This window comes from Hyperolius riggenbachi, chromosome 9 (assembly GCF_040937935.1).
Source record: "Hyperolius riggenbachi isolate aHypRig1 chromosome 9, aHypRig1.pri, whole genome shotgun sequence".
Taxonomy (NCBI): Eukaryota; Metazoa; Chordata; class Amphibia; order Anura; family Hyperoliidae; genus Hyperolius; species Hyperolius riggenbachi.
Window position 1 is genome coordinate 40,156,075 of NC_090654.1, and position 27,680 is coordinate 40,183,754.

At 48.4% G+C, this 27,680-nt stretch overlaps 1 protein-coding gene across 3 annotated transcripts in view; it reads left to right on the forward strand.

The window, feature by feature from the left end:
- The first annotated feature begins 736 nt into the window (after positions 1–736).
- LOC137531565 (coiled-coil domain-containing protein 3-like) overlaps positions 737–27,680 on the forward strand; it is a 74,599-nt gene continuing 47,655 nt past the window's right edge. The window contains exons 1-2 of one of the 3 annotated variants that reach the window (XM_068251486.1): positions 737–971; positions 22,227–23,080. In XM_068251486.1, coding sequence (XP_068107587.1) covers positions 22,719–23,080 — 362 coding nt within the window. In that variant the 5' untranslated portion in view covers positions 737–971; positions 22,227–22,718. Of the gene's footprint in view, positions 972–19,874; positions 19,976–22,226; positions 23,081–27,680 lie in introns of those variants that run through there. The other 2 variants (XM_068251487.1, XM_068251488.1) reach the window with 2 other exon arrangements.

Genomic DNA, 27,680 nt, shown 5'->3' on the forward strand with positions numbered 1-27,680 from the left:
CCAGTGTATGGCTACCTTTAGCGCTTCAATGTTAAGTATGTAATCGCTGGCATAATCGCTCATCAAAACCTGCACTGAGCGATTTTGCAAGCATTTTGAAGTTACTGCACACTGTAACAAAATTAAAATTAATTGAAAGGACCAATCAGACTTTAAAACGCTAATCGCTACACAACTGCTGGCAAATTGATACCATTTTAAAAGCGCTGGCTAAAACGCTCATGAAATCGCTTACAAACTGCTCATACAAAACGCTAGCGATTGCGATTAGCGATAGTATTTTGTAGTTGGTTCCAGGCCTCAAAACGGAAACCCCTGATAAAAAAAAAAGAAAATGTTGGGATTCAAAATACAAAGCAGGGCTTCAAAAATTCCACAGCTTTAAAAGTCAAGGTCACTGGACAAAGCGAAGAGTAATCCGGTATTCTGGGAATGCAGGTGAGTTATGATTTCAGAGTCAGACCTCAATCCTAATTTGTCAGCAAGGAGTCAGCCTTCCACCTCTCATTGTAGCCGTGTAACCCCAGCAGGAAATTTCCCCTGTGGCCAAGAAACTAAAGCAGCCTGTCCGGTCTTAGCGTGTGTAACGATCGCCATCTAGTGGTGGAATAGTATAATGACAGGACACTGACTCCCAGAATTGATGACATTCCACCCAGCATTCTTTCTGCCTGCCCTCAGGTGAGTGAATTTAAACGTTGCCGGTGCAAGCTGAGACCTCTTACAGGAAAAATCAGTCAGGAAGCCGCTGCAAATTAGAAGCAGGCCATCTGGTAATACATATTTATGCTGCTCTGGAAAAGGGAAGTATTATAAGCTTGATGCAATGCTGGGAGATGTCGGGCCAATCGGTGGGATGTTTCGGGGTCACTCGGATGCACTAGACCTGTTAATGTGATTCGCCTTCAGCAATATGGGCTGGGCGCTCCGCAAGTCACCGTGAGAGACGGAAGATGTCAGATCCTCCCCCGGTGAGTTTAAGTTCACAGCCGTGTTTTTAGAAAAAAGTACTGGTGCTTCTGAAAGTTTGATGCCAACATTTTTATTTTGTGGTTTGTTTGTTTTTTTTAAATCCTTTTTTTTCAGGTTATAAGCTGCAGTGTAAACTTTTACCAAGCATAATGTCTCAGTAGTAAGGCTGTTTTCACACTACGTACATTGCATTGCGCATACGATAAAACAGGACGTCTCGCAACAAGTGGCGGCATAGACTGGGGCACTGGCCACCCCCCTGAGTGCCCCACCTACTCAGTAACATACAGTTAATGGTTTCCAGGCTTCAGAAGCGTGCTGCGTGCACTCAATAGGATGGGGTCTGTAAAAAAAACAAATAATCCATGTCGGCCTGAGCCTACGTAGGCTTTAAAGGACAAGTATCAATGCTAACTAAAACTCTAAGGACTTGTTCACACTAAGGGCGTTTTTTTTCCTTTTTTCAAGCGCTGGCGATTTTTCAAAATCGCCCACAAAACGCTTGTGCAATGATTCTCTGTGTGAAGGTGCATATCAGTGTGTTTTGTCTGCTTTGCGCTTCGCAAAGCGGTACCTGTACCATTTTTGGGGCGATTTTATCTGTGGAAGGTATAGAAAGAGCACTAAAGATTCACAAAATCGCTTTGTGCGGCAATTGCGTTCATGATTTTAAGAATAAATACATTGTATTTATTATTTTCCGGGTCACTTGCGTCAGGGAGTGATTTAAAAAATCGCTCTGCAAAAGCGGTTTAGAAAAGTGCTTTAAAAAAATGCAGTGCGTAGGCAAGTGCTGGGAATCGCAAAAAAAAAATTGCGCACAAAATCAATTTCGATTTTTAGATGTGACAAGAGCCTCAGCGCCCGTCTCCACTATGAAGTGATGTGAGTGCGGCTACCTAGCCGCATTGCATCACTTCCGCTGCCGTTCGCGTCACTTCCGCATCGCGAGATGCAGAAGGGTATGGAGGGGACGGCGGATGGATGCGGCTGTGTGAGAATCAGGCAGAATGCTGCAGATTATCAGATCACTCCGTACTGCTCCGCACGCAGTGCAGTTTCCATTGCCGTGCATTGGTTTCACGACACCCGCGGTGCGATGCGGCTATGTAGCCGCATCGCACCGCGTCTAATGGAAATGGGCCCTAAATGCCACATATATTTCCAATAATTACTAGCAAATAGCAATACAAAGGCTTTTTTTCAGCTTTTCATTTTTTTATGTGAAGAAAATATGACATTTACCGAGGACAGTTTGCACTGTGGGCATTACTATGGAGGACTGTGTCCGGCGCATCCAGCGTACAGAAACAATCTTCACTGACTGTAATCCTGTGACTGGAATCTCTTCAGAATGATAGAAAGCAGAAATATAGCTTGGCATAGTGTGTACATAACTCATCAGCTGCGGTTCTGTGTGTTCCTGTGTGTGTCTCTCTCTGCCTCATGCAGTGTAAACAGAGTGTACAGCCAGGAACAGCTCATTCTGGAAGGGGGTGGGAAACCATCCAAGTAAGGATGATCCTTCTCTGTATCTAAAAAAATCCCTCAGCTGTTCTCATGTTATCTGTGAGAAAGCAGTGCAGAAACAAACAGTAAATCATTCCTCTGTGAATAGTGACAGAGAAGTGGAACCTATGAACATGGTACAACCTCTGCCTTCCCAATGCCGACTTTGTTACAAAAACTGGTAAACAAAGCATTTTTTTCACACAGGCTGCCACCAGAGACTTCTGAAAAGCCTTCTATGGTTGTTGGCTAAAAGCTCTATAGGTATGTGGGGTTTACAGAAGGACAGTTCCTTTGATAGTTCCTCTTTAAGTAAACCAAGGGTCATATCTATTTGCCATGAATACCTCACAATCCAATCAAGATCCTTTGCAATTAATGTATCCAGTGCTGGGCCGAAATTACGCATGAGCGTAATTACGCATCGTAATTCAATGCAAAATTACGTGTAAGCGCTACGCATAACTTACGGTCTTACGCGTAATTATTTACGCCTAAGCCATAACGCGGTATCGTACTTACGCTGTCTACCGTAATTGCTAGGTATGCGTAATTTTACGATGACTTACGCGTAATTACTCACGTACAACTCCCCTTTTCTAGGAGTAGCCAATCAGTCAACATCCTAAGCAACCAATAGTATCTTCTCCCACCCTTCAGTATATAAGCGTACGTTTTGACGCATACGAATGATTTGTACGCAATAGCTGTCACATTGATGGCTATTGCGTACACATCGTCCGTATGCATCAAAAAGTACGCATTAATGGGTATTACGGCACTAAGCGTAACATCGTAGCGTAAGCGCCTACATTACGGTATCCTTACGCGTAACTGCGTAAGTTAACGCGTGATTACAGTACTGAACCGTAGATAATTTCCTACGCCGTAACCGTAATTGCGTAATATCGTAAAATTACGCGTAATGATCCGTAAGCGTAGATTTTTCCATTACGACCAGCACTGAATGAATCTGAATGACACTTATATTTGCACAAAAATCTCTCTGTCTCCTTCTGATTGATTGTTTTAACATTGACTGTCAACAGGAATAGAATCTGTTTTTCTTTTAAATTAGCCAATAAACTAGAGCATGTATTTTACAGACAGTAAGTTTTGAATCAGGATAATAATCTTGTCTGTACAATACAAGCTCTAGTCTGCAGCAATGCTTAGTTACTAAGTTAAGGAAAATACAGGCCCATATGCAATTCACTTTTTCTCTTCAGTTTTCTCCTAGGAGATAAGCTTTCAAGTAACTTTTCAGCACTTTGCAATTGAAAAACTTTCAAAAAGTAGGTGGAGACGTTCTACCAATTTTAAGTATTTTCTTGCTTGCTGGTGGTTTAAAAGCCATTTTATTGACAAGTTTGAAAATATCACCTGGGAGAAAACTCACGAGAAAAGATGAATGGCATATGGGCCCCAGTACTTCTTTCCCTCCTGCCTCTCCCCCCTCCCCATGCTTGTAGAGTCGTGAGACACAGGCTGGAGGCTGTAATGATTTGTCTGTGATCTGTCCTCACAGGAGCAGCTTGGTAGCAAGTAAGGCTTAAAGTGGACCCAAATTAAAAATACAAGATTTCAGAAATAAAATCTATTTTCTAACTTATAATAATAAATAGCAGCCTTTTTTCAGCTGCATGATGACAAATATAAAATATTTTACATTTAGTGGAGAAACCCCTCCCTTCCTTTCATATTGCCGGGACAGAATCCGGCAAACTGGTGGAGTAGATGGTGTCCAGCAAAGGAGGAATTGCTAATGGCTGCCACCTGTATAACTCTAGTTATGAAAAGAGAAGGGTGAAAAGCATGCACTGAAATGCTCCTAGGCTTGAGGGCTCGTTTCCACTGTTGCGACGCGATTTCGCCGGCATTCCGATGCTTGTAAAAACGCATGCGGATGCGATTCCGCATGCGTTTTTACTCGCGATTTCGCGTGCGATTTCGCATGGCAGGGTGCCATGCGAAATTAACCATGACACTGCCAGGGCAAAATAACATTGAAAAAGGTGCGAAATCGCGGGTAAAAACGTATGTAACAAACGCATGCGTTTTTACTATTAAATACATTAGCGGCGATTCACACGGATTCCCGACGCAGGCGAATTCGGTGGGTCCCGTCGTGCAGATTTGGCCCGCCGCCAAGTCGCTCCCGCACGCCGCACATGTGGAAACAGCCCCGGCCACTTCAGTGTAACAAGCGAATCCGCATCTCGTCGCCGCATGCGGATTCGCTATGGTGGAAACGAGCCCTGAAGGAGTGTTTATCTTTGTATGTGTCAGAATAGTGCAACTAAGTATTTTGAATTAAAAAAATGTTTGGTTTGGGTCCGCTTTAAAGCATGCCAGCAAACTAGCCAAGTACATCTGTAGGTAACACTTCTTCAATAATAGCACCATCATTTGGACAATCTGCTCTGCTCAAAAGCGTCTCTGAGTTCTGTTTGCGATGTTAACATTTGGTTCCTATCATTACTGAACTCGTTGCCTTTAATTTTATCACATGAGCTAGTCAAAAAATATCTTAAGCTCGCCATTCAAATATTTCTCTTTTCTTGTCACCCAAATGTGCCCCACCAGCCAGCCATCGTTGCCCCCTTTGTGCCTACCCCAAAATTTGAAGCTGGAGCCGCCGCTTCTTGCAAAGGAAATATTTAACTGCAAACAACAAAATGCCTGATAGTGGCGTAACAATAGACCATGCAAGGGATGCAGCTGCAGGGGGGCCCAGAAGCCACAGGGGGCTCCATCCTGAGAGACTGACAACTAAGGGCAAGGAGAGAAAAAGCTTTCTGCCCTCTGCACAATTGTTCTAATGACTGCATCTGCTCCGCCACTGATAATGAATCATACAAAGTTTTGTAGACAATGATTTGTAGACAGTCCCTATTCAGTGTGTAGTGGGAGGGGGCCCCATCCAAACTTTTGCAGGGGGTCCCAGTGATTTCTAGTTACGCCCCTGACATGCAACACAAATACGTTTATTTTTGGCGGTTATGTCTGGTGCTGATGTCCACAGACTGTAGAGCGGTTCCTATAATACCAGGCAGGAAACACATCATTGGGATGTTATGCACAACACACCAGCAAGGTGCATATCTTTTAGAATTAATATCAGTTGTCACTGAGTCTCATGGAGTTCATTAATGTTTGCAACATGTAAGAACGCAAAGCTTGCCAAGAGTTATCCTGGCAGAATCCATCACACCGCGTTACATCATGATGTAATGGGAAACCGGTTTAATATGATATTGATCACCATTGTGTACATATGGGATTGATTTGTGTGCTATGCCGCAATGCAACGCATGCAGTGTGAAAGTACCCCTAATGTCCTACTTTTTAAAACTACATTTGTTTCAGGCTAGGTTCTCTGTAACTGCGGAAACACATCCGGAAAGCCGCAAGTTATCCACACGTTGGGTCACAAACAGTGAAGCATACAGTCAAAGAAAAGTATGCCTTACCGTCACTGTTAACATATGCGTTTTGCGGTAATGCAGTGGGTTACGATGCACTGTGAATATTGCTTTAGGTGGGGCATTGCAGTGTGCCACATAAACCACTTGAGGACTCAGCTTTTACCCCCCTTAAGGACCAGCGTGGTTTTTTATGATCTGTGCTGGGTGGGCTCTGCAGCCCCCAGCACAGATCAGGTAGCAGGCAGTGCGATTAGATGATCATCCCCCCTTTTTCCCCCTATGGGGATGATGTGCAGGGGGGGTCTGATCGCTCCCGCCTGCCTGGGTGTTGCGGGGGGGGGGGGGGGCACCTCAAAGCCCCCCTCAACTGTGAAATTCCCCCCCTCCCTCTCCTCCCTCTCACCCATGGTGATCGGGGCTGCACAGGACGCTATCCGTCCTGTGCAGCCTGTGACAGGCTGTCCTCTGTCACATGGCGGCGATCCCTGGCCGCTTATTGGCCAGGGATCGCCGATCTGCCTTACGGCGCTGCTGTAGCAGCAGCGCTGTTCAATGTAAACAAAGGAGACAAACATCTCCTGCGTTTACATTTAGTCTGATCGCGGCTCGCAGGCTATTCACGGAGACGCGCTCCATGATGTAACAGGAAACGGCCACTCGCGCGACTCGCGAGCGGCCTTTCCTGATTAATTAGGGAGGCACCTGGCGACGCAGATGTGTGTCGCTGATCCTCCAGCTACCACTTTGCCACCGCACGGTATGAGTGTGCGGTCGGCAAGTGGTTAAAGAGCCGCCATTGTGCCGCACTGCTACGCATCCCTGTGAATCTAGCCTTAAAGGGAAGCCGAGGTGAAAGGGTTATGGAGGATGACATGTTTATTTCCTTGTAAATAATGCACATTGCCAGGGCTGTATTTAGGGTTCGTGCTGCCCTAGGCACCTCAGACAGACCTATGACGATCGTCCGAAAATACATTGGCGGCAAATGGGGGCGTGGCCACAACATGCAGTGGGCGTAGCCAATTAAAATGTCCTAGTAGTAAGAGTTCAAGTCAGTAGGCCCTCCCCAGATATGAGTGACCCTCAAACAAGTAAGTAGGATATGTTCCCACCATAAACACATTAGCCAGTGTTCTCTCCCACAAAATGGTGGTAGGGATTATATTGTGAGCTCCTCTGAGGACAGTCAGTGATATGACTATATACTCTACACTCACCTAAAGGATTATTAAGAAGTTACACTAATGCAATTATCTAATCAACCAATCACATGGCAGTTGCTTCAATGCCTTTAGTGGTGTGGTCCTGGTCAAGCCAATCTCCTGAACTCCAAAATGAATGTCAGAATGGGAAAGAAAGGTGATTTAAGCAATTTTGAGCGTGGCATGGTTGTTGGTGCCAATTGGGCCTGCCTGAGTATTTCCCAATCTGCTCAATTACTGGGATTTTCACACACAACCATTTCTAGGGTTTACAAAGAATGGTGTGAAAAGGGAAAAACATCCAGTATGCGGCAGTCCTGTTGGCGAAAATGTCTTGTTGATGCTAGAGGTCAGAGGAGAATGGTCCGATTCAAGCTGATAGAAGAGCAACGTTGATTGAAATAATTACTACCAAGGTATGCAGCAAAGCATTTGTGAAGCCACAACATGGACAACCTTGAGGCGGATGGGCTACAACAGCAGAAGACCCCACCAGTTACCACTCATCTCCACTACAAATAGGAAAAAGAGGCTACAATATGCATGAGCTCACCAATAGAGTTGGGCCGAACGGTTCACCTGCGAACGGTTCCATGCGAACTTCAGTGGTTCGCGTTTGCGTCCCGCAGGCGAACTTTTGCGGAACTTCGGTTCGCCCCATAATGCACCATGAGGGTCAACTTTGATCCTCTACATCACAGTCAGCAGGCCCAGTGTAGCCAATTAGGCTACACTAGCCCCTGGAGCCACTCCCCCCTAATAAAAGGCAGGCAGCGGCGGCCATTACGCTCACTCGTGTGCCTGCGTTAGTGAGAGTAGGGCGAGCTGCTGCAGACTGTCTCTCATAGGGAAAGATTAGTTAGGCTTAGCTTGTTCCTGGCTGCATACCTGTTCTGTTCAGTGAGCCCACTGGATACCTGCATACCTGTTCAGTGAACCTGCCACTGCATACCTGTACTGTGAACCCACCACTGCATACCTGTTCAGTGAACCCACCACTGCATACCTGTTCAGTGAACCCACCACTGCATACCTGTTCAGTGAACCTGCCACTGCATACATGTTCTGTGAACCCACCACTGCATACCTGTTCTGTGAACCCACCACTGCATACCTGTTCAGTGAACCCACCACTGCATACCTGTTCAGTGAACCCACCACTGCATACCTGTTCAGTGAACCCACCACTGCATACCTGTTCAGTGAACCCACCACTGCATACCTGTTCAGTGAACCCACCACTGCATACCTGTTCAGTGAACCTGCCACTGCATACCTGTACTGTTCAGTGAACCCGCCACTGCATACCTGTTCTGTTCAGTGAACCCGCCACTGTATACCTGTTCTGTTCAGTGAACCCGCCACTGTATACCTGTTCTGTTCAGTGAACCCGCCACTGTATACCTGTTCAGTGAACCTGCCACTGCATACCTGTTCTGTTCTGTGAACCCACCACTGCATACCTGTTCTGTTCAGTGAACCCGCCACTGCATACCTGTTCTGTTCAGTGAACCCACCACTGCATACCTGTTCAGTGAACCCGCCACTGCATACCTGTTGTGTTCAGTGAACCCGCCACTGTATACCTGTTCTGTTCAGTGAACCTGCCACTGTATACCTGTTCTGTTCAGTGAACCTGCCACTGCATACCTGTTCTGTGAACCCGCCACTGCATACCTGTTGTGTTCAGTGAACCCGCCATTGCATACCTGTTCTGTGAACCCGCCACTGTATACCTGTTCTTAATTACACTACCTGATTGATGTATACACATGCAAGATGTTTTAAAGCACTTTAGGCCTGTCATTTAGCATTCAATATGATTTCTGCCTTTAAAACGCTGCTTTGCGTCAAATCCAATTTTCCCGGGGACTTTTGGCATGTATCCCACTCCGCCACCTGGGGGTCCAGGTGTTAGACCCCTTGAAACATCTTTTCCATCACTTTTGTGGCCAGCATAATTTTTTTTTTTTCAAAGTTCGCCTCCCCATTGAAGTCTATTGCGGTTCACGAACTTTTACGCGAACCGAACCTTACGCGGAAGTTCGCGAACCCAGTTCGCGAACCTAAAATCGGAGGTTCGGCCCCACTCAAATTGGACAGTTGAATACTGAAAAAATGTTGTCTAGTCTGATGAGTCTCAATAGAGTCAGAATTTGGTGTAAACAGAATGAGAACATAGATCCATCATGCCTTGTTACCACTGTGCAGGCTGGTGGTGGTGTAATGGTGTGGGGGGTGTTTTCTTGGCCCACTTTAGGCCCCTTAGTGCCAATTGGGCATTGTTTAAATGCCACACGCTACCTGAGCATTGTTTCTGACCATGTCCATCCCTTCATGACCACCATGTACCCATCCTCTGATGGCTACTTCCAGCAGGATAATGCACCATGTCACAAAGCTCGAATCATTTCAAATTGGTTTCTTGAACATGACAATGAGTTCACTGTACTAAAATGGCCCCCACAGTCACCAGATCTCAACCCAATAGAGCATCTTTGGGATGTGATGGAACGGGAGCTTCATGCCCTGGATGTGCATCCCACAAATCTTCATCAACTGCAAGATGCCATCCTATCAATATGGGCCAACATTTCTAAAGAATGCTTTCAGCACCTTGTTGAATCAATGCCACGTAGAATTGAGGCAGTTCTGAAGGCGAAAGGGGGTCAAACACAGTATTAGTATGGCGTTCCTAATAATCCTTTAGGTGAGTGTATAAAGTGCTGCAGAAGATGGCAATGCTATATAAATACATAATGGGCAGCACAGTAGCATAGTGGTTAGCACTCTCGCCTTGCCGCGCTGGGTCCCTGGTTTGTATCCCAGCCAGGGCACCATCTGCACGGAGTTTGTATGCTCTCCTGTGTCTGCGTAGGTTCTGGTTTCCTCCCGCATTCCAAACATACAGATAAGTTAATTGGCTTCCCTCTAAAATTGGCGTTAGACTACAATACATACACTACACAATACAAACATAGACATAGGACTATGGTAGGGACTAGATTGTGAGCTCCTCTGAGGGATGGTTAAGTGACAAGACAATATACTTTGTACAGTGCTGCGGAAGATGTTAGTGCTATATAAATAATAATAATATTAATATGGTAGGATATTAGATTATGACTATGGTAGTATTAGATTGTGAGCTCTTCTGTGGACAGACAGTGACATGACTATGTTCTTTGTAAAACGCTGCAGAATGTCAGTCCAATATAATTACATATTATTAACACACAGTTTGGTATTGGCGCAGTTTGATGGGAACTGCAGAAGAGATCTGAGTGAGCACTATTACTATTACTGAGTTAGCACTCAGTAATAGTTAAAAACTGAAGATTATCCCGGCAGAAAATACACATAATAAAGCAGCGTTTCCCCAAAAATACACATAGGGGATGATTCACTATAACTACAGCTCCCTTTACTACATCCTTAGCGCGCCTTATCAGATTTAATGTGCCTTATCAGAGTTAGTGTGCCTTATCAGAGTAGCGTAGTGAACGCTTCAAACTTATGCCTGCTAATTGTCAATACCGAAGAAGTGCTTGCTCAGATCTCTTCTGCAGTTCCTATCAAACTGCGCCAAACTGTGTTTTAATAATATGTAATATGGACCCGCAGGGGCTCAAGGCGGGAGGAGTGGAGCTCTCGTCATTGCCAATTAGCAGGTATAAGTTTGTAGCGCTCGCTATGCTACTCTGATAAGGCATGTTAACTCTGATAAGGTATGTTAACCCTGATAAGGCACGTTAACTCTGGTAAGGCACACTAAGAGTGCAGTAAGGGGAGCTATAATGATAGTGTATCTACCCCATAATGTGGTATTTCCCCCAAAATAATGTGGCAGCGTATCCCGCAAAATAAACACAATGTGGCAGAATATCCCACAAATACACAAAATGTGGCAGCGTATCCCCCAAAATACACAAAATGCGACAGCGTGAGTGTATCCCCCAAAATACACACAATGGCCTCAATTCACTAAGCTTTATCAAACACTTCATCAAACGTTTTATATAATAATATAAAGATAATTTACCTCATGAGTAAAATCTAATTTTGAATTCTCTAAGGTGTTATAGATTTATTGGATGTTTTATCGATAAAACGTTCAATAAATCTATAACACCTTAGTGAATTCAAAATTAGATTTTACCCATGAGGTAAATTATCAAACGTTTGATAAAGTGTTCGATAAAGCTTAGTGAATTGAGGCCAATGTGCCTCTTTTGTGCCTAATGTGCCACCTCTGTTCCCCCTGTGTGTCACCTCTGTTCCCCCTTGCCTAGGTAGCCAGGCATAGGTGCCCCAGTACAGGTAGGTAGGCATAGGTAGGTGGGTGCCCCAGTATAGATTGTGAGGCAGAGGTGCCCCCAGTATAGCTAGCCAGGCATAGGAAGGTGCCCCAGTATAGGTAGCCTGGCATAGATAGGTAGGTATCCCAGTATAGGTAGCGAGGCAGAGGTGCCCCCAGTATAGGTAGCCGGGCATAGGTTGGTGCCCCAGTATTGGTAGCAAAGCATAGGTAGGTGCTCTAGCATAGTCAAAGGTAAGTGCCCCAGTGTAGGTAGCCAGGCATAGGTAGGTGCCCCAGTGTAGGTAGCCAGGCATAGGTAGGTGCCCCAGTGTAGGTAGCCAGGTATAGGTAGGTGCTCCAGTGTAGGTAGCCAGGTATAGGTAGGTGCCCCAGTGTAGGTAGCCAGGCATAGGTAGGTGCCCCAGTGTAGGTAGCCAGGCATAGGTAAGTGCCCCAGTGTAGGTAGCCAGGCATAGGTAGGTGCCCCAGTGTAGGTAACGAGGCATAGGTAGGTGCCCCAGTGTAGGTAGCCAGGCATAGGTAGGTGCCCAAGTGTAGGTAGCCAGGCATAGGTAGGTGCCCCAGTGTAGGTAGCCAGGCATAGGTAGGTGCCCCAGTGTAGGTAGCCAGGCATAGGTAGGTGCCCCAGTATAGGTAGCCAGGCATAGATAGGTGCCCCAATGTAGGTAGCCAGCCATAGGTAGGTGCCCCAGTGTAGGTAGCCAAGCATAGTTAGGTGCACCAGTGTAGGTAGCCAGGCATAGTTAGGTGCCCCAGTAGGTAGCCAGGCATAGATAGGTGCCACAGTGTAGGTAGCCAGGCATAGGTAGGTGCCCTAGTGTAGGTAGCCAGGTATAGGTAGGTGCCCCAGTAGGTAGCCAGGCATAGGTAGGTGCCCCAGTGAAGGTAGCCAGGCATAGGTAGGTGCCCCAATGTTGGTAGCCAGGTATAGGTAGGTGCCCCAGTGTAGGTAGCCAGGTATAGGTTGGTGCCCCAGTGTAGGTAGCCAGGTATAGATAGGTACCCCAGTGTAGGTAGCCAGGCATAGGTAGGTGCCCCAGTATAGGTAGCCAGTCATAGGTAGGTGTCCCAATGTAGGTAGCCAGCCATAGGTAGGTGCCCCAATGTAGGTAGCCAGGCATAGTTAGGTGCAGCAGTGTAGGTAGCCAGGCATAGTTAGGTGCCCCAGTAGGTAGCCAGGCATAGATAGGTGCCACAGTGTAGGTAGCCAGGCATAGGTAGGTGCCCTAGTGTAGGTAGCCAGGTATAGGTAGGTGCCCCAGTAGGTAGCCAGGCATAGGTAGGTGCCCCAGTGAAGGTAGCCAGGCATAGGTAGGTGCCCCAGTGTTGGTAGCCAGGTATAGGTAGGTGCCCCAGTGTAGGTAGCCAGGTATAGGTAGGTGCTCCAGTGTAGGTAGCCAGGTATAGGTAGGTGCCCCAGTGTAGGTAGCCAGGCATAGGTAGGTGCCCCAGTGTAGGTAGCCAGGCATAGGTAGGTGCCCCAGTGTAGGTGGCCAGGCATAGGTAAGTGCCCCAGTGTAGGTAGCCAGGCATAGGTAGGTGCCCCAGTGTAGGTAACGAGGCATAGGTAGGTGCCCCAGTGTAGGTAGCCCGGCATAGGTAGGTGCCCCAGTGTAGGTAGCCAGGCATAGGTAGGTGCCCCATTGTAGGTAGCCAGGCATAGGTAGGTGCCCCAGTGTAGGTAGCCAGGCATAGGTAGGTGTCCCAGTAGAGGTAGCCAGGCATAGGTAGGTGCCCCAATGTAGGTAGCCAGCCATAGGTAGGTGCCCCAGTGTAGGTAGCCAGGCATAGTTAGGTGCCTCAGTGTAGGTAGCAGGGCATAGTTAGGTGCCCCAGTAGGTAGCCAGGCATAGATAGGTGCCACAGTGTAGGTAGCCAGGCATAGGTAGGTGCCCTAGTGTTGGTAGCCAGGTATAGGTAGGTGGCCCAGTGTAGGTAGCCAGGTATAGGTTGGTGCCCCAGTGTAGGTAGCCAGGTATAGGTAGGTGCTCCAGTGTAGGTAGCCAGGTATAGGTAGGGGCCCCAGTGTAGGTAGCCAGGCATAGGTAGGTGCCCCAGTGTAGGTAGCCAGGCATAGGTAAGTGCCCCAGTGTAGGTAGCCAGGCATAGGTAGGTGCCCCAGTGTAGGTAATGAGGCATAGGTAAGTGCCCCAGTGTAGGTAGCCAGGCATAGGTAGGTGCCCCAGTGTAGGTAATGAGGCATAGGTAGGTGCCCCAGTGTAGGTAGCCAGGCATAGGTAGGTGCCCCAGTGTAGGTAGCCAGGCATAGGTAGGTGCTCCAGTGTAGGTAGCCAGGCATAGGTAGGTACCCCAGGGTAGGTAGCCAGGCATAGGTAGGTGCCCCAGTGTAGCTAGCCAGGCATAGGTAGGTGCCCCAGTGTAGCTACCCAGGCATAGGTAGGTGCCCCAGTGTAGGTAGCCAGGCATAGGTAGGTGCCCCAGTGTAGGTAGCCAGGCATAGATAGGTGCCCCAGTGTAGGTAGCCAGGCATAGGTAGGTGCCCCAGTGTAGGTAGCCAGGCATAGATAGGTGCCCCAGTGTAGGTAGCCAGGCATAGGTAGGTGCCCCAGTGTAGGTAGCCAGGCATAGATAGGTGCCCCACTGTAGGTAGCCAGGCATAGGTAGGTTCCCCAGTGTAGGTAGCCAGGCATAGGTAGGTGCCCCAGTGTAGGTAGCCAGGCATAGGTAGGTGCCCCAGTGTAGGTAGCCAGGCATAGGTAGATGCCCCAGTGTAGGTAGCCAGGCATAGGTAGGTGCCCCAGTGTAGGTAGCCAGGCATAGGTACGTGCCACAGTGTAGGTAGCCGGGCATAGGTAGGTGCCACAGTGTAGGTAGCCGGGAATAGGTAAGTGCCCCAGTGTAGGTAGCCAGTCATAGGTAGGTTCCCCAGTGTAGGTAGCCAGGCATAGGTAGGTGCCCCAGTGTAGGTAGCCAGGCATAGGTAGGTGCCCCAGTGTAGGTAGCCAGGCATAGGTAGATGCCCCAGTGTAGGTAGCCAGGCATAGGTAGGTGCCCCAGTGTAGGTAGCCAGGCATAGGTAGGTTCCCCAGTGTAGGTAGCCGGGCATAGGTAGGTGCCCCAGTGTAGGTAGCCGGGCATAGGTAGGTGCCACAGTGTAGGTAGCCGGGCATAGGTAAGTGCCCCAGTGTAGGTAGCCAGGCATAGGTAGGTTCCCCAGTGTAGGTAGCCAGGCATGGGTAGGTGCCCCAGTGTAGGTAGCCAGGCATAGGTAGGTGCCCCAGTGTAGGTAGCCAGGCATAGGTAGGTGCCACAGTGTAGGTAGCCAGGCATAGGTAGGTGCCCCAGTGTAGGTAGCCAGGCATAGATAGGTGCCCCAGTGTAGGTAGCCAGGCATAGGTAGGTGCCCCAGTGTAGGTAGCCAGGCATAGATAGGTGCCCCAGTGTAGGTAGCCAGGCATAGGTAGGTGCCCCAGTGTAGGTAGCCAGGCATAGATAGGTGCCCCAGTGTAGGTAGCCAGGCATAGGTAGGTGCCCCAGTGTAGGTAGCCAGGCATAGATAGGTGCCCCACTGTAGGTAGCCAGGCATAGGTAGGTGCCCCAATGTAGGTAGCCAGGCATAGGTAGGTGCCCCAGTGTAGGTAGCCAGGCATAGGTAGATGCCCCAGTGTAGGTAGCCAGGCATAGGTAGGTGCCCCAGTGTAGGTAGCCAGGCATGGGTAGGTGCCCCAGTGTAGGTAGCCAGGCATAGGTAGGTGCCCCAGTGTAGGTAGCCAGGCATAGGTACGTGCCACAGTGTAGGTAGCCAGGCATAGGTAGGTGCCACAGTGTAGGTAGCCGGGAATAGGTAAGTGCCCCAGTGTAGGTAGCCAGGCATAGGTAGGTTCCCCAGTGTAGGTAGCCAGGCATAGGTAGGTGCCCCAGTGTAGGTAGCCAGGCATAGGTAGTTGCCCCAGTGTAGGTAGCCAGGCATAGATAGGTGCCCCAGTGTAGGTAGCCAGGCATAGGTAGGTGCCCCAGTGTAGGTAGCCAGGCATAGGTAGGTGCCCCAGTGTAAGTAGCCAGGCATAGGTAGGTGCCCCAGTGTAGGTAGCCAGGCATAGGTAGATGCCCCAGTGTAGGTAGCCAGGCATAGGTAGGTGCCCCAGTGTAGGTAGCCAGGCATAGGTAGGTTCCCCAGTGTAGGTAGCCGGGCATAGGTAGGTGCCCCAGTGTAGGTAGCCGGGCATAGGTAGGTGCCCCAGTGTAGGTAGCCGGGCATAGGTAAGTGCCCCAGTGTAGGTAGCCAGGCATAGGTAGGTTTCCCAGTGTAGGTAGCCAGGCATAGGTAGATGCCCCAGTGTAGGTAGCCAGGCATAGGTAGGTGCCCCAGTGTAGGTAGCCAGGCATAGGTAGGTGCCCCAGTGTAGGTAGCCAGGCATAGGTAGGTGCCCCAGTGTAGGTAGCCAGGCATAGGTAGGTTCCCCAGTGTAGGTAGCCAGGCATAGGTAGGTTCCCCAGTGTAGGTAGCCAGGCATAGGTAGGTTCCCCAGTGTAGGTAGCCAGGCATAGGTAGGTTCCCCAGTGTAGGTAGGTGCCCTAGTGTAGATAGCCAGGCATAGGTAGGTGCCCCAGTGTAGGTAGCGAGGCATAGGTAGGTGCCCCAATGTAGGTAGCCAGGCATAGGTAGGTGCCCCAGTGTAGGTAGCCAGGCATAGGTAGGTGCCCCAGTGTAGGTAGCCAGGTATAGGTAGGTGCCCCAGTGTAGGTAGCCGGGCATAGGTAGGTGCCCCAGTGTAGGTAGCCAGGAATAGGTAAGTGCCCCAGTGTAGGTAGCCAGGCATAGGTAGGTTCCCCAGTGTAGGTAGCCAGGCATAGGTAGGTTCCCCAGTGTAGGTAGCCAGGCATAGGTAGGTGCCCCAGTGTAGGTAGCCAGGCATAGGTAGATGCCCCAGTGTAGGTAGCCAGGCATAAGTAGGTGCCCCAGTGTAGGTAGCCAGGCATAGGTAGGTTCCCCAGTGTAGGTAGCCAGGCATAGGTAGGTTCCCCAGTGTAGGTAGCCAGGCATAGGTAGGTGCCCTAGTGTAGGTAGCCAGGCATAGGTTGGTGCCCCAGTGTAGGTAGCCAGGCATAGGTTGGTGCCCCAGTGTAGGTAGCCAGGCATAGGTAGATGCCCCAGTGTAGGTAGCCAGGCATAGGTAGGTGCCCCAGTGTAGGTAGCCAGGAATTAGGTAGGTGCCCCAATGTAGGTAGCCAGGCATAGGTAGGTGCCCCAGTGTAGGTAGCCGGGCATAGGTAGGTGCCCCAGTGTAGGTAGCCAGGAATTAGGTAGGTGCCCTAGTGTAGGTAGCCAGGCATAGGTAGGTGCCCCAGTGTAGGTAGCCGGGCATAGGTAGGTGCCCCAGTGTAGGTAGCCAGGAATAGGTAAGTGCCCCAGTGTAGGTAGCCAGGCATAGGTAGGTTCCCCAGTGTAGGTAGCCAGGCATAGGTAGGTTCCCCAGTGTAGGTAGCCAGGCATAAGTAGGTGCCCCAGTGTAGGTAGCCAGGCATAGGTATTTTCCCCAGTGTAGGTCGCCGGGCATAGGTAGGTGCCCCAGTGTAGGTAGCCGGGCATAGGTAGGTGCCACAGTGTAGGTAGCCAGGCATAGGTAAGTGCCCCAGTGTAGGTAGCCAGGCATAGGTAGGTTCCCCAGTGTAGGTAGCTAGGCATAGGTAGATGCCCCAGTGTAGGTAGCCAGGCATAGGTAGGTGCCCCAGTGTAGGTAGCCAGGCATAGGTAGGTGCCCCAGTGTAGGTAGCCAGGCATAGGTAGGTGCCCCAGTGTAGGTAGCCAGTCATAGGTAAGTGCCACAGTGTAAGTAGCCGGGCATAGGTAGGTGCCACAGTGTAGGTAGCCAGGCATAGGTAGATGCCCCAGTGTAGGTAGCCGGGCATAGGTAGGTGTCCCAGTGTAGGTAGCCAGGCATAGATAGGTGCCCCAGTGTAGGTAGCCAGGCATAGGTAGGTGCCCCAATGTAGGTAGCCAGGTAGGTGCCCCAGTGTAGGTAGCCAGGCATAGGTAGGTGTCCCAGTGTAGGTAGCAAGGCGTAGATAGGTGCCACAGTGTAGGCAGCCACTGAATGCGACAGCGTAAGTATCTTCATTCCCGCGGCCGTACATTCTCCCACTGGCCACCCACCGCTGCGCCGCTGCAGCCCGCAATTCCCCTCCCGGGCTGACAACTCCCCTGTGCCCACCCAGGATGGGCTTGAAAGTAATTAAAAAACAAACAAAAGAAAAACCAGCAGGCAGTTAGGTGCCGACCCCCCTTCCTAAAGTGCCGCTAGAGGCCAGTGCCTAAGGTGCCTTTCTGTAAATACTGGCTAGCACATTTCCTTGCTGTCCTGCTGTTCCTCTGTCACTAATACTTTAAAGAATCGAAATCGTTGACTGACGCGTTTTGCGATTTTTAGTGCAATTTTTTTTCCCCCTCCCAGCGCTTACCTGTTCACCTTGATTTTTTGTAAATCGCTTTTATAAGCGCTTTTGCAGAACGATACTGTTTTTTCACTTCCTGAAAATAAACTCTTTCACCCTTACACGTGAAACACGTACATGATCGCGCGATAACCTTCGCTTATCACGTGAACTAACGCTGCTCGCGTGATAAGCTCTGCGAGCGGCAGAGCGCATGATAACTGCTGTGATGCAGTTATCACGAATTTGAGAATCGAGCCCTATGTATTTATTAAACGTAATTGCCGCATAAAGCGATTTTGTCAGCATTTTGCGCTTTTCCTATACCTTCCATTGTAGCAAAATCGCCCTAAAAATTGTACAGGCAGCGCTTTGGTCAGCGGAAAGCAGACAAAACGCACAGATATGAATTGTCCCATAAGGAATCATTGCACATTTTGAAAATCACCACGATGAAAAAATAGCGAAAACGCCCTAGGTGCGAACAAGCCCTTTACCGAGTTAAAAAAACAAAAAAAAGTTTCACGTACCTGTTGCTTCTGTCAGCCCCCTGCAGACGTCCTGTGTCTGTGCTGAGACAAACCAATCTTCCGGTCCCCCGCAGCCAGCCAGTTTCTCGGGCCAGTGTGCCTGCGCTGCCCTGGGCGTACGCGTCCCTCGATTGCGCTCCCATCACCGTGGCCGTCCTGCGCCTTACTTGTCATGTAAAGTTGCACTGTAGCTTACCGCTGCAATGTAACCTGTACAGTGCAGCGTACAGCCCATAAATTGTATGCTTGCGCCGCGCACATCGCCCGGTTAAGCACTGCATGCTGCGCATTATTCAATCGGGACTCGCGGCACCTGACCACATGGCAAAAGTGCCAGTGTGAAAGGCCCATTGAAATATAATTGCATCATGTTGCATGGAGATCGTGGGGCCCTATAGCACAATTTTCATGTGGCCCTCAGATGTAGGCACTCTTAAAGTGAGTCTGAAGTGTAAAAAAAGAAATAAAAAAACAACAACAAATACTCACCTATGGGAGGGCTCAAGGTGCCTGTACATCTAGCAATATATGGGCAGATTCGACCAAGAGACAAATCTCTCTCTTATTGAATCTGATAAGAGAGATTTATCAGCTGCCCATACACCACAGGCCGATTCCCAATCAATTTCAGCATGAAATCTCTCGGGAATCAGCCCTGTGCGCCGCGTCCGCCGCTGTGCCTCTGTCCCCCATGTTCGTACATGTATACATTACTTCTCCGCGGCCTCCACTTGTCCCCCGCTGGCTTCTGGGATTCCTCCACTGCATACAGGCGTCAGGCGCACCCCACGTGGTTTCCTAGTAAGGGCGCGTGGGTGACGTCACGTGGGGTGTGCGTGTATGCAGAGACGGAAGCCAGCGGGGGACAAGCGAAGGCCGCGGAGAGGTAATGTATACATTTAATTGGGGCATGAGGACATTTACGTTAGGGGGGACATCATCGGGGGTTTTGTCGCGCTTGTCGATCATCGGGAATTGCACGCTGTTTCCACTGCACACCCGATTGAGCAACATCTTACAGCATGCGCAATCGAGAATGCGACCAAATTTCTTGCTGAATTTGGTTGCATTGTCGGCAGGGCCGGTTCAAGTAACAATTGGGCCCTAGGGCAAAATTAGCCTGGGGGCCCCCTAACAGACCCCCCCTGACCAAAAAGCATCATTAGGGGCCAAATTTGCATCATTAGGGGCCAAATGCAGCCAAATTTCCCTCCTGGGCTCCTGAGCTGGCTGCTGAGTCTGACCCTCCCCCAATCACCTCCCAACTTAAAGTGAACCTCCAGACTAAAAATCTACTCAGCAGAACTGAAAAGGCTTGGTGTTTATTTAACAGTTTCACAGAATCAGACCTTTGTCTTTCTTATAGAAGTCTAATTTTTAGCTACATTTTTAGGTAAGCTCCGCCTCATCAAAGAAAACTGCCCGGGCTTTTTTCCCCTGATGCTGTGCTAAGCATGATGGGATTTACTATGTTGTTGTTCATGTTGCCTAGCAACTGGGAGGGGTGATCAGGACACAGGAAGTTGGAACTGTGTCTCATGCTCCCTGTCACCTCCAAATAACCAAAAAGATGGCTGCCCCAAATCACAAACATTTGCCCGTTCTTTTAAAACAGTGTGGGTAAGAGATTATATTACCTATCTATTTTATTTAACATAACTAATGTAACTTAATGACAGTATGTTTGTTTAGACTGAAGTTCCTCTTTAACTGTGCTCCCTAGGACCTCTGCAGTGTCTGTCAGTGTTGTGTCTCACCTGCCCGCCAGCACAAATGAGACGCTACTCTGCCAAAGACTCTGCAGTTTCCCTGGGGAGCAACAGTTAAGATGGGGGAGGGACACCTTGGGTGCCCCTACGGGCTCTGGGGTCCTGGGGCAATTGCCCGTTTTTTCCTATGGTTGCTCCGGCCCTGATTGTCAGTCGGGCATGCACTTGGCGGCACTGATTTTTATCCAATCCTACCTAATAAAAGCTAAGTGTCGCTGCGTCCAGCAGTTTTGTCCCTGTGTCCCAGGATTTTTGTTACTGCGCATGTGCACAGTAACGGACAGCTGGGACCAGGGAGCTGGACGGGCGAGTGAGGTGGGCGGTTGCGAGTAAGCGAGGTGGGCGGACACGCACCTGCGTTGTGCGCGCTCGAGTCTACTAGTACGATAATATTAACCTGATGTATGGCCACCTTTAGGGTCCTATAGAGCCTTCCCGTTCATCTCCTGGTCCCCTCATTCCAGCGCTGTCTCCCCCATGAGCAGTCTTTGACCGATGGGTCGGAGACTGCTTTCTGCCACTGCAGGAGGCTTCAGAAGTCTTTGGGAGCCAGAGTGCTCCCAAATTTGGGCCGCTTCGTTCTGTGCCTGCGCCAGTGCGCTCTCCCGTGCAGTCGCACATGCATAGTACGGAGCTGCCTATATTCGGGAGCTCTCAGGCTCCCAAAGACTTCCGAAGCATCCCGGGGCCCATGAGAGGAACGGGAAGTCTCGATAGGACCCAGAGCCTTCCTTCTCATCTGTTTGTTTGTTTTTTACACTTCAGATGCTCTTTAAAGGGAACCTTAACTCAAATAAAAAAAATAAAATAAAAAAGTTTGACTGACTTACCTGGGGCTTCTACCAGCCCCCTGCAGCCACCCTGGGCCCTCAAAGTCACTCCTGGATCTTCTGGTCCCCCACCGCCAGCTAGTTTCATTTTTGCCAACTCGGAGTCGGCGGGCCGCCACGCGTATCATTGCATGCGTTCCCGAAGGTACAGGATGCTATTGTGGGCGTCAACAGGTATCTTTGTACCCATTGCAGGTGTTTTTCATGTATTTTACATTTTTACATTTTTCACGATAGTAATCCTTTAAGTACTACCTGGGCCCCCTATGCACCAGGGCCCCATGGCTATTGCTACGTGTTGCAATTAGGTTGTTAGTTGCGCGGCATCGCAATGGACGTAATGTGAAAAGAGACCTGTGCTTGGAGCTGCAATTCAACCATTCAAAATCGTGAAACATCAGGAGTCGATGTGAAAAAAAAAATGTATTGGTTTTTGTGAATGACAATATAACACAGTACTGTATACTCACCAGGGCTAGCTGAATGGAACTATGATTGCAATGCTATATTGCCTGAGGGGAGTTCTATGGATTGTATTTCAAAGTTTGCTCTAATTTAAAGAACTTGGAAAAGAGAAAAGGGGAGGAGGGGGGGGGATATGTGAGCTATTTGCCCATATTCCTGTTTGCTATGCCAAGGAAATATCTTGCAGGGCTATGGTTTACATTAAGAAGTCCCATGTTCATTATGTTCTCGCATTGTTAACCTTCTTACAGTCAGAAGTCCTGAGACGGCATATCGAGACCTCACCAAACTAGTTTTATGTTAATTTTTTTTTAATCAGAAAAATATGCAAGTTTTATGGGCGAAAGGGGAGATCTGATTCCACGCCAATCCTCAATAATTTGTAACCTGACAGGTACTGTATGACAGCCTCCGCAAGACTCCAGTGACGGTGGCTTTTAACTTCCCAAGCAATTTTTTTTTTCATTTTTACATATCTTTTGAATTCTTGTGTGTTTAATAATTTTTTTCTTTCTTTCTTTTTAGTTTACCCCTTTTTTTTTTTTTTTACTAGGATGGGGGGGGGGGGGGGGGTGTTATGGAGAGAGAGAGTCAGAATTTTTTTCTCTTCGCTTGGCAAGCGTAACCTCTGAATCTGCACAGACAGAGGCTGAAAGCTGATCTGTACTGTTTTGTCAGGAATTTGAAGTCAATTCAGTGGTCTGTAATGAGCGACAGACTTTGCCCAAAGAGAGAGAGAGAGTTGGAACAGAACTCAGATCATACAAAGAGTTGGAGATTTAACCACAAGTATCTCATCTCTTGCAGGCTGCTTGTTCCTCCGGCTTTGTGTTAAGAGGGATGGAGAAAGGAGCCAGGGAAAGGAGCCAAGCTGAGTGACCTGGAGCAAAGCGAGAGAACTTGGCACACGTTCTTATTTTATGGCCGAAGGGGGATAGAAGATTATTAATAGAGAAGTGGAAGGTTTTTTTTTTTGTTTTTTTTTGAAGCTCTTATGGGTGTTTTGTGTTTGGAACTGTAACAAAGCCAGACACTTTCTCATGAAGTGATGTAGTTTTTTTTTTTTCTCCCCCTTTGTCTACCAAAGACCATCAGTGGAGGTTGCTGAGAAATCTATGAAGTTCTCTTTGTTTGTGTTCTGTGTTCATTGGCAAATAGTTTGACATCTGGAGCCATTTCTTGGCAAATCTCTGTCCTTTGTAAGACATCTTTGGCCGTGTGTTTGGTTCAGCCGAGAGCCCATCAGAATTTATCCAGAAGAGGACGAGGAACAGCTGTGCGTTTGGCTTTGGTCGGGAGATGGATACAATGCTGGTCTTCAGCCTCCTCTTGGTTGGCATGCTTGGTCTCCTCAGAGGATGCCAGATGCCACACGACTGGAGACCGCAGACAGAGGCTTGCAGAGCTGAGTTGGTGGAGACGGTGGTGTTGGCCAAGGTTCTGGCTCTTCACAAGGACAGCTACAGTGTCTACAATTACCTGCCTTGGCAGTACAACTCTGACCTGTTTTATTCTGCTGAGATTGAGTTGCTGTGTGACCAGGGCTGGGGAAGTATGCTGGAGGTGCCTGCGGGGTCCCGCCTTAATGTCACCGGACTGGGATACTTCAACTGTCACTCGTATACTGTGATGGAGAACAATTCCTACTACTTCTTCCTAAGGTAAGCAGTCTTCTCTTTTTTTGCTTGGCCACCAGGTACTGCATGTCTACATAGAAGTAGAGGGCTTTTGGAGTGGCATACCTTACCGTAGGTTGAGTACATAACCTGGGTGCAAAGCAACACTCAATGTGATAAGAAAACTCCAGAAGTTGGTTAGCACACCATTCTTTAGAAGTAAAATTATTTATTCTTCAACGAATGTCATCACAAAAATTCACAGTTGTTTCGGGGCCACACAGGGTCCCCTTCATCAGTTAAGTGCAGACATACATTGGATGTCTGCACTTACGTCTACATTGAGCTCTTCACCGTATCTTTCAGTTAGCCTCCCTGACAACATCCTGTACTTCATGTGGTGTTTGTCTTGAAGGCTTGGAGTAAAAAAAGACTCCTTTGTTCCATATCTGAGAGCTTTCATAGAAGATATATAAGTTAAAGGAAAAATAGTTTATTTGTGGGTATGGATTAGTGTCTTAGAAGAAGCATTTCCAAAGGTTGTAAGTCTGGGCTCCTTGCCAGTGTTCTGCTGGCCTTTTGGCTTTTAAAGGTAAGTATTGGAAAATATAAGGGTACTTAAAGTCAACAAGTGAACCTTAAGCATTTTTAAAAAAAAAACCACAAATATTTACGTAGGGAGAGGGAAGCTTCTGAGTCCTATAGAGCCTTCTCGTTCCTCTCCTGGTCCCCTCATTCCAGTGCTTTCTCCACCGTTAGCAGGCTCGTACCGATGGGCTGGAGACTGCTCTCTCCCCCTGCGGGAGGCTTTGAGGGTCTTGGGTAACCCGAGTGCTCTCGATGACAGGCGGCTCCGTAGTGTGCATGCCTGAGCTCTCTCTCGCGCACTCACGCATGTGCAGTATAGAGACACCTGTCTGCGGGAGCACTCAGGCTTCCAAAGACTTCCAAAACCTTCCGCGGGGGGAGATTTGAACGTGGGTCACTGACAGTGCTGGAATGAGGGGACAGTGAAAGGAACAGGAAGGCTCAATAGAACCCAGAGCCTTCCCCCACCTTAAGCTGGCCACTAACGGTCCAATTTCTAGCAAAAAATCGTTCAAGCGATCAGAAATTCTGATCTGATTGGTTGTAAATAATCTCCATAGGTGGACACAATCGATTATGAACGAGTGAAAAAAATGTCGCCCGAATGAATTTTCGTCGAACGAAAATTTGGATTTTCTTGATGGTCGTGATAGATAGGAAGCAAAGATTGGTTAGTTGATGGTGTAATGAACGATTTTTCGTCCGATCAGAATTTCTGATCGCTCGAACGATTTTTTGCTAGAAATTGGACAGATAGTGGCCAGCTTTAGGTGAGTATCTGTTTTTTATTTCAAAATCGCTTCAGGTTTGCTTTACAGTACTTCGGGCAGAAGCATAACTACCAATCATGGGGACAACCAGTCAAACTTTGATGGGGCCCCCAATCTTCACACCTTGGCTGTTCCTTCCCTTCCCTTGGTGCCCTTCACGGCCCTGGAGGCCCATCTTACAAGGGTCATAAAACAATTGTGGACATTAGGATCTTCACACCCATAAGTGTAGCCACAACAACATTTTATCCGAAGGATGGAGCCCTTTATTGGAAGAAGGGAGGGTTAGTTAGTATTTGAGGCCCCATTATAGCTCTGTACGCCCTGCGATTGGATGCGCTGCTTCCCTGTAGTTACACCCCAGACTGTAGGGGTGTCATGATGGAAAGTGAAGGGATTCACTAAGGAAGCAGGCATGCCTATCGCCCCGTGGTCGTGAATAGAATACATACTTGTGTACAGCACGGTGATGCAGTGGTTAGGGCTCTCGCCTTACAATGCTGGGTCCCCGGTTCAAATCCCAGCCAGGTCAGCATCTACAAGGAGTTTGTATGTTCTCCCCGTGTCTGAGTGGGTTTCCTCTGGGCACTCTGGTTTCCTCCCACATACCAAAAACATACAGATAGGTTAACTGGTTCCCTCCTAAAAACAATTTGGCCCTAGACTGCAACACATACACTACACAGTACATACATAGACATAGGATTATGGTAGGAAATTAGATTGTGAGCTCCTCTGAGGGACAGTTAGTGACAAGACGATATACTCTGTACAGAGCTGCATAAGATATTGGTGCTATATAAATACTAAATCTATATATATAATAGAGTAAGTGCCTCAACCTTCGAGCAAGAAGAAGAAGTACTTTGCATGAGAAAATATATGCGTGCTCAATCACCAAGTTTTAGGCTTCTTTTCCACGGACTGTTGAGCTGTGTGCTCAGCAAGCAGTTACCAGGCAGCAGTAAGCAGTTACCAGGCAGCAGCAAGCAGTTACCAGGCAGCAGCAAGCAGTTACCAGGCAGCAGCGAGCAGATACCAGGCAGCAACAAGCAGTTTCCAGGCAGCAGCAAGCTGTTACCAGGCAGTAGTGAGCAGTTGTAAGAGTTTGAGAGGCATGTTACTGCCTATCAACTGTCCGTGGAAAAGAGGCCTACCCTAGCAGGTCTGGCTTTGCAAATCTGGCCTAATTGGCTATTCATGAGGCAATGCTCATGCAAATATGCATTTGCTTTTGCATGCCAAACTATGCAGGGTCAAAAAACCAATACTGCAAAGCAGTCGCCCTGCTACATGCCAGTGATGAGCGAAAATGCAAAAATTTGTTTCGATACATTTTTACCGAATTTTCGCCTAATTTCGTTTTGACAGGCAAATTTTCCATCTAATTTTTTCACGTTAATTTTCGCCTAAGGCCAGTCATTTTCGCATTACTTGCGTATGATTGCGGACATTTTCCACATAAGGGCATTAGCGCCCGCATTCAGAGAAGTTCCTTGCGCATTATTGCGGGCATTTTTCCGTATAAATGTCCGCATAGATTGAATTTCCATGCGCATTATTGTGGACATTTTTCCGCATAAGGGCATAAGCATCCGCATACAATGAATTTTCGATGCTGATCGAAAACGCAAATATTTCTGAAGATTTTCGTTAAAAAATTCGCCAAAAAACGAAAACGGGATTTTTGAGGCGAAAATTCGCAAGCAACACTGCTACATGCTACATTAGCACTATCCAGGAGCGCCACGGGGAGGATTCCCAATGCCCCCCTTTTATACAACCGGGGGGACCACAGGGTCCCAGGCTCTCTCACTGCCTGGGAACCACAGCGACACCCCGGAGGGGGAGGCGCAGGCGACCCCCCCCCCAAGCGTGGCCAGCGTCGGGGAGAGCCGTCCACACCCACCTCCCAATATTAAAAACAGGCACTTACCTTAACGTCCATTGCGTTCTGCTACATGCGCATTAACTTGGGGGCACCACATGAGAAAGGAGTGAAGCATGGGTCACCCCGAGCTTTAGAGCTCAGGGCTGGCTCACATACAGCACTCCAGAGGGGGGGAGAGGACAGGCGCAGACAACTCACTCCAGGGCTCACACCACCGGAGCAAGCCATCCACCACCTGCCTCCAAAGGATACAAACTGCAAAAAATGCTTTCCATGAGAAAATTAATGCGCATGTAGCAGAACGCAATGGACGTTAAGGTAAGTGCCTGTTTTTAATATTGGGAGGTGGGTGCAGACGGCTCTCCCTGGCGCTGGCCACGCTTGGGGGGGGGGGTCGTCTGCGGCACCTAGCCTCCCCCTCCGGGGTGCCGCTGTGGTTCCCGCGGTCCCTCCGGTTGTATAAAAAGGGAGCATTGGGAATCCTCCCTGTGGCGCTCCTGGATAGTGCTAATGTAGCATGTAGCAGTGTTGCTTGCGAATTTTCGCCTAAGTCATTTTCGCATCGAAAATCCTGTTTTCGTTTTTTGGCAAATTTTCATGAAAATCTTCAGAAATATTTGTGTTTTCGACCAGCATCGAAAATTCATTGTATGCGGATGCTTATGCCCTTATGCGGAAAAATGTCCACAATAATCCGCATGGAAATATAGACTATGAATGTATTTTGTAGGTACTGATCTTTTGCAAGAACGGATCTTTTGCAGATAATGATCTTTTGAATGTGCACAGCAACTTTGTGTGCAGCATCTTGCAAATATTTCTATCTAATGGGGAGTGCAGCTCAATACAATAGACTGTGTAGGTGTGGCTCTCATACTACATGGAAGGGGGTAAAATTGGTCTGTGATCTTTCATTTTTCCAAAGACTTTTATCTGATGTGTGTACCCACCTTTATTCTTCTTGCTTCAAGGTTGAGGCACGTACTCTATTAGATAGATAGAAGATGCGGCGTATGCTACGACGCGGGACGGCTAGTTAATAATAATAATAAACATCCACTCATACCTTTTTATTTGGCCCTATGTAAACATGGTTTTTTTGGGTTCCCTATGAATCTCATTTCCACACACAGATGTTCTCCCAGTCTTGAAAAGCAAAAGTCACAGATTTGTCAAATAATTCAATTCCGATATATAACTGGCCAAGAGCCTCTTCACCAGGCGCTTCCTTCAGCACAGACTTCTAGAGATTCTGGCTGCACTTCTACTCAGGTGGCTCAGTCTATGCCCCGCCCTTTTACAATCTGTGACAGACAGCGAAACTGAGCCGTGGCGGGGACCCGGAGGATTGTTCCATGACGGGGCAGGCGCAGGGCGGCTGTAGGGGGCTGGCAGA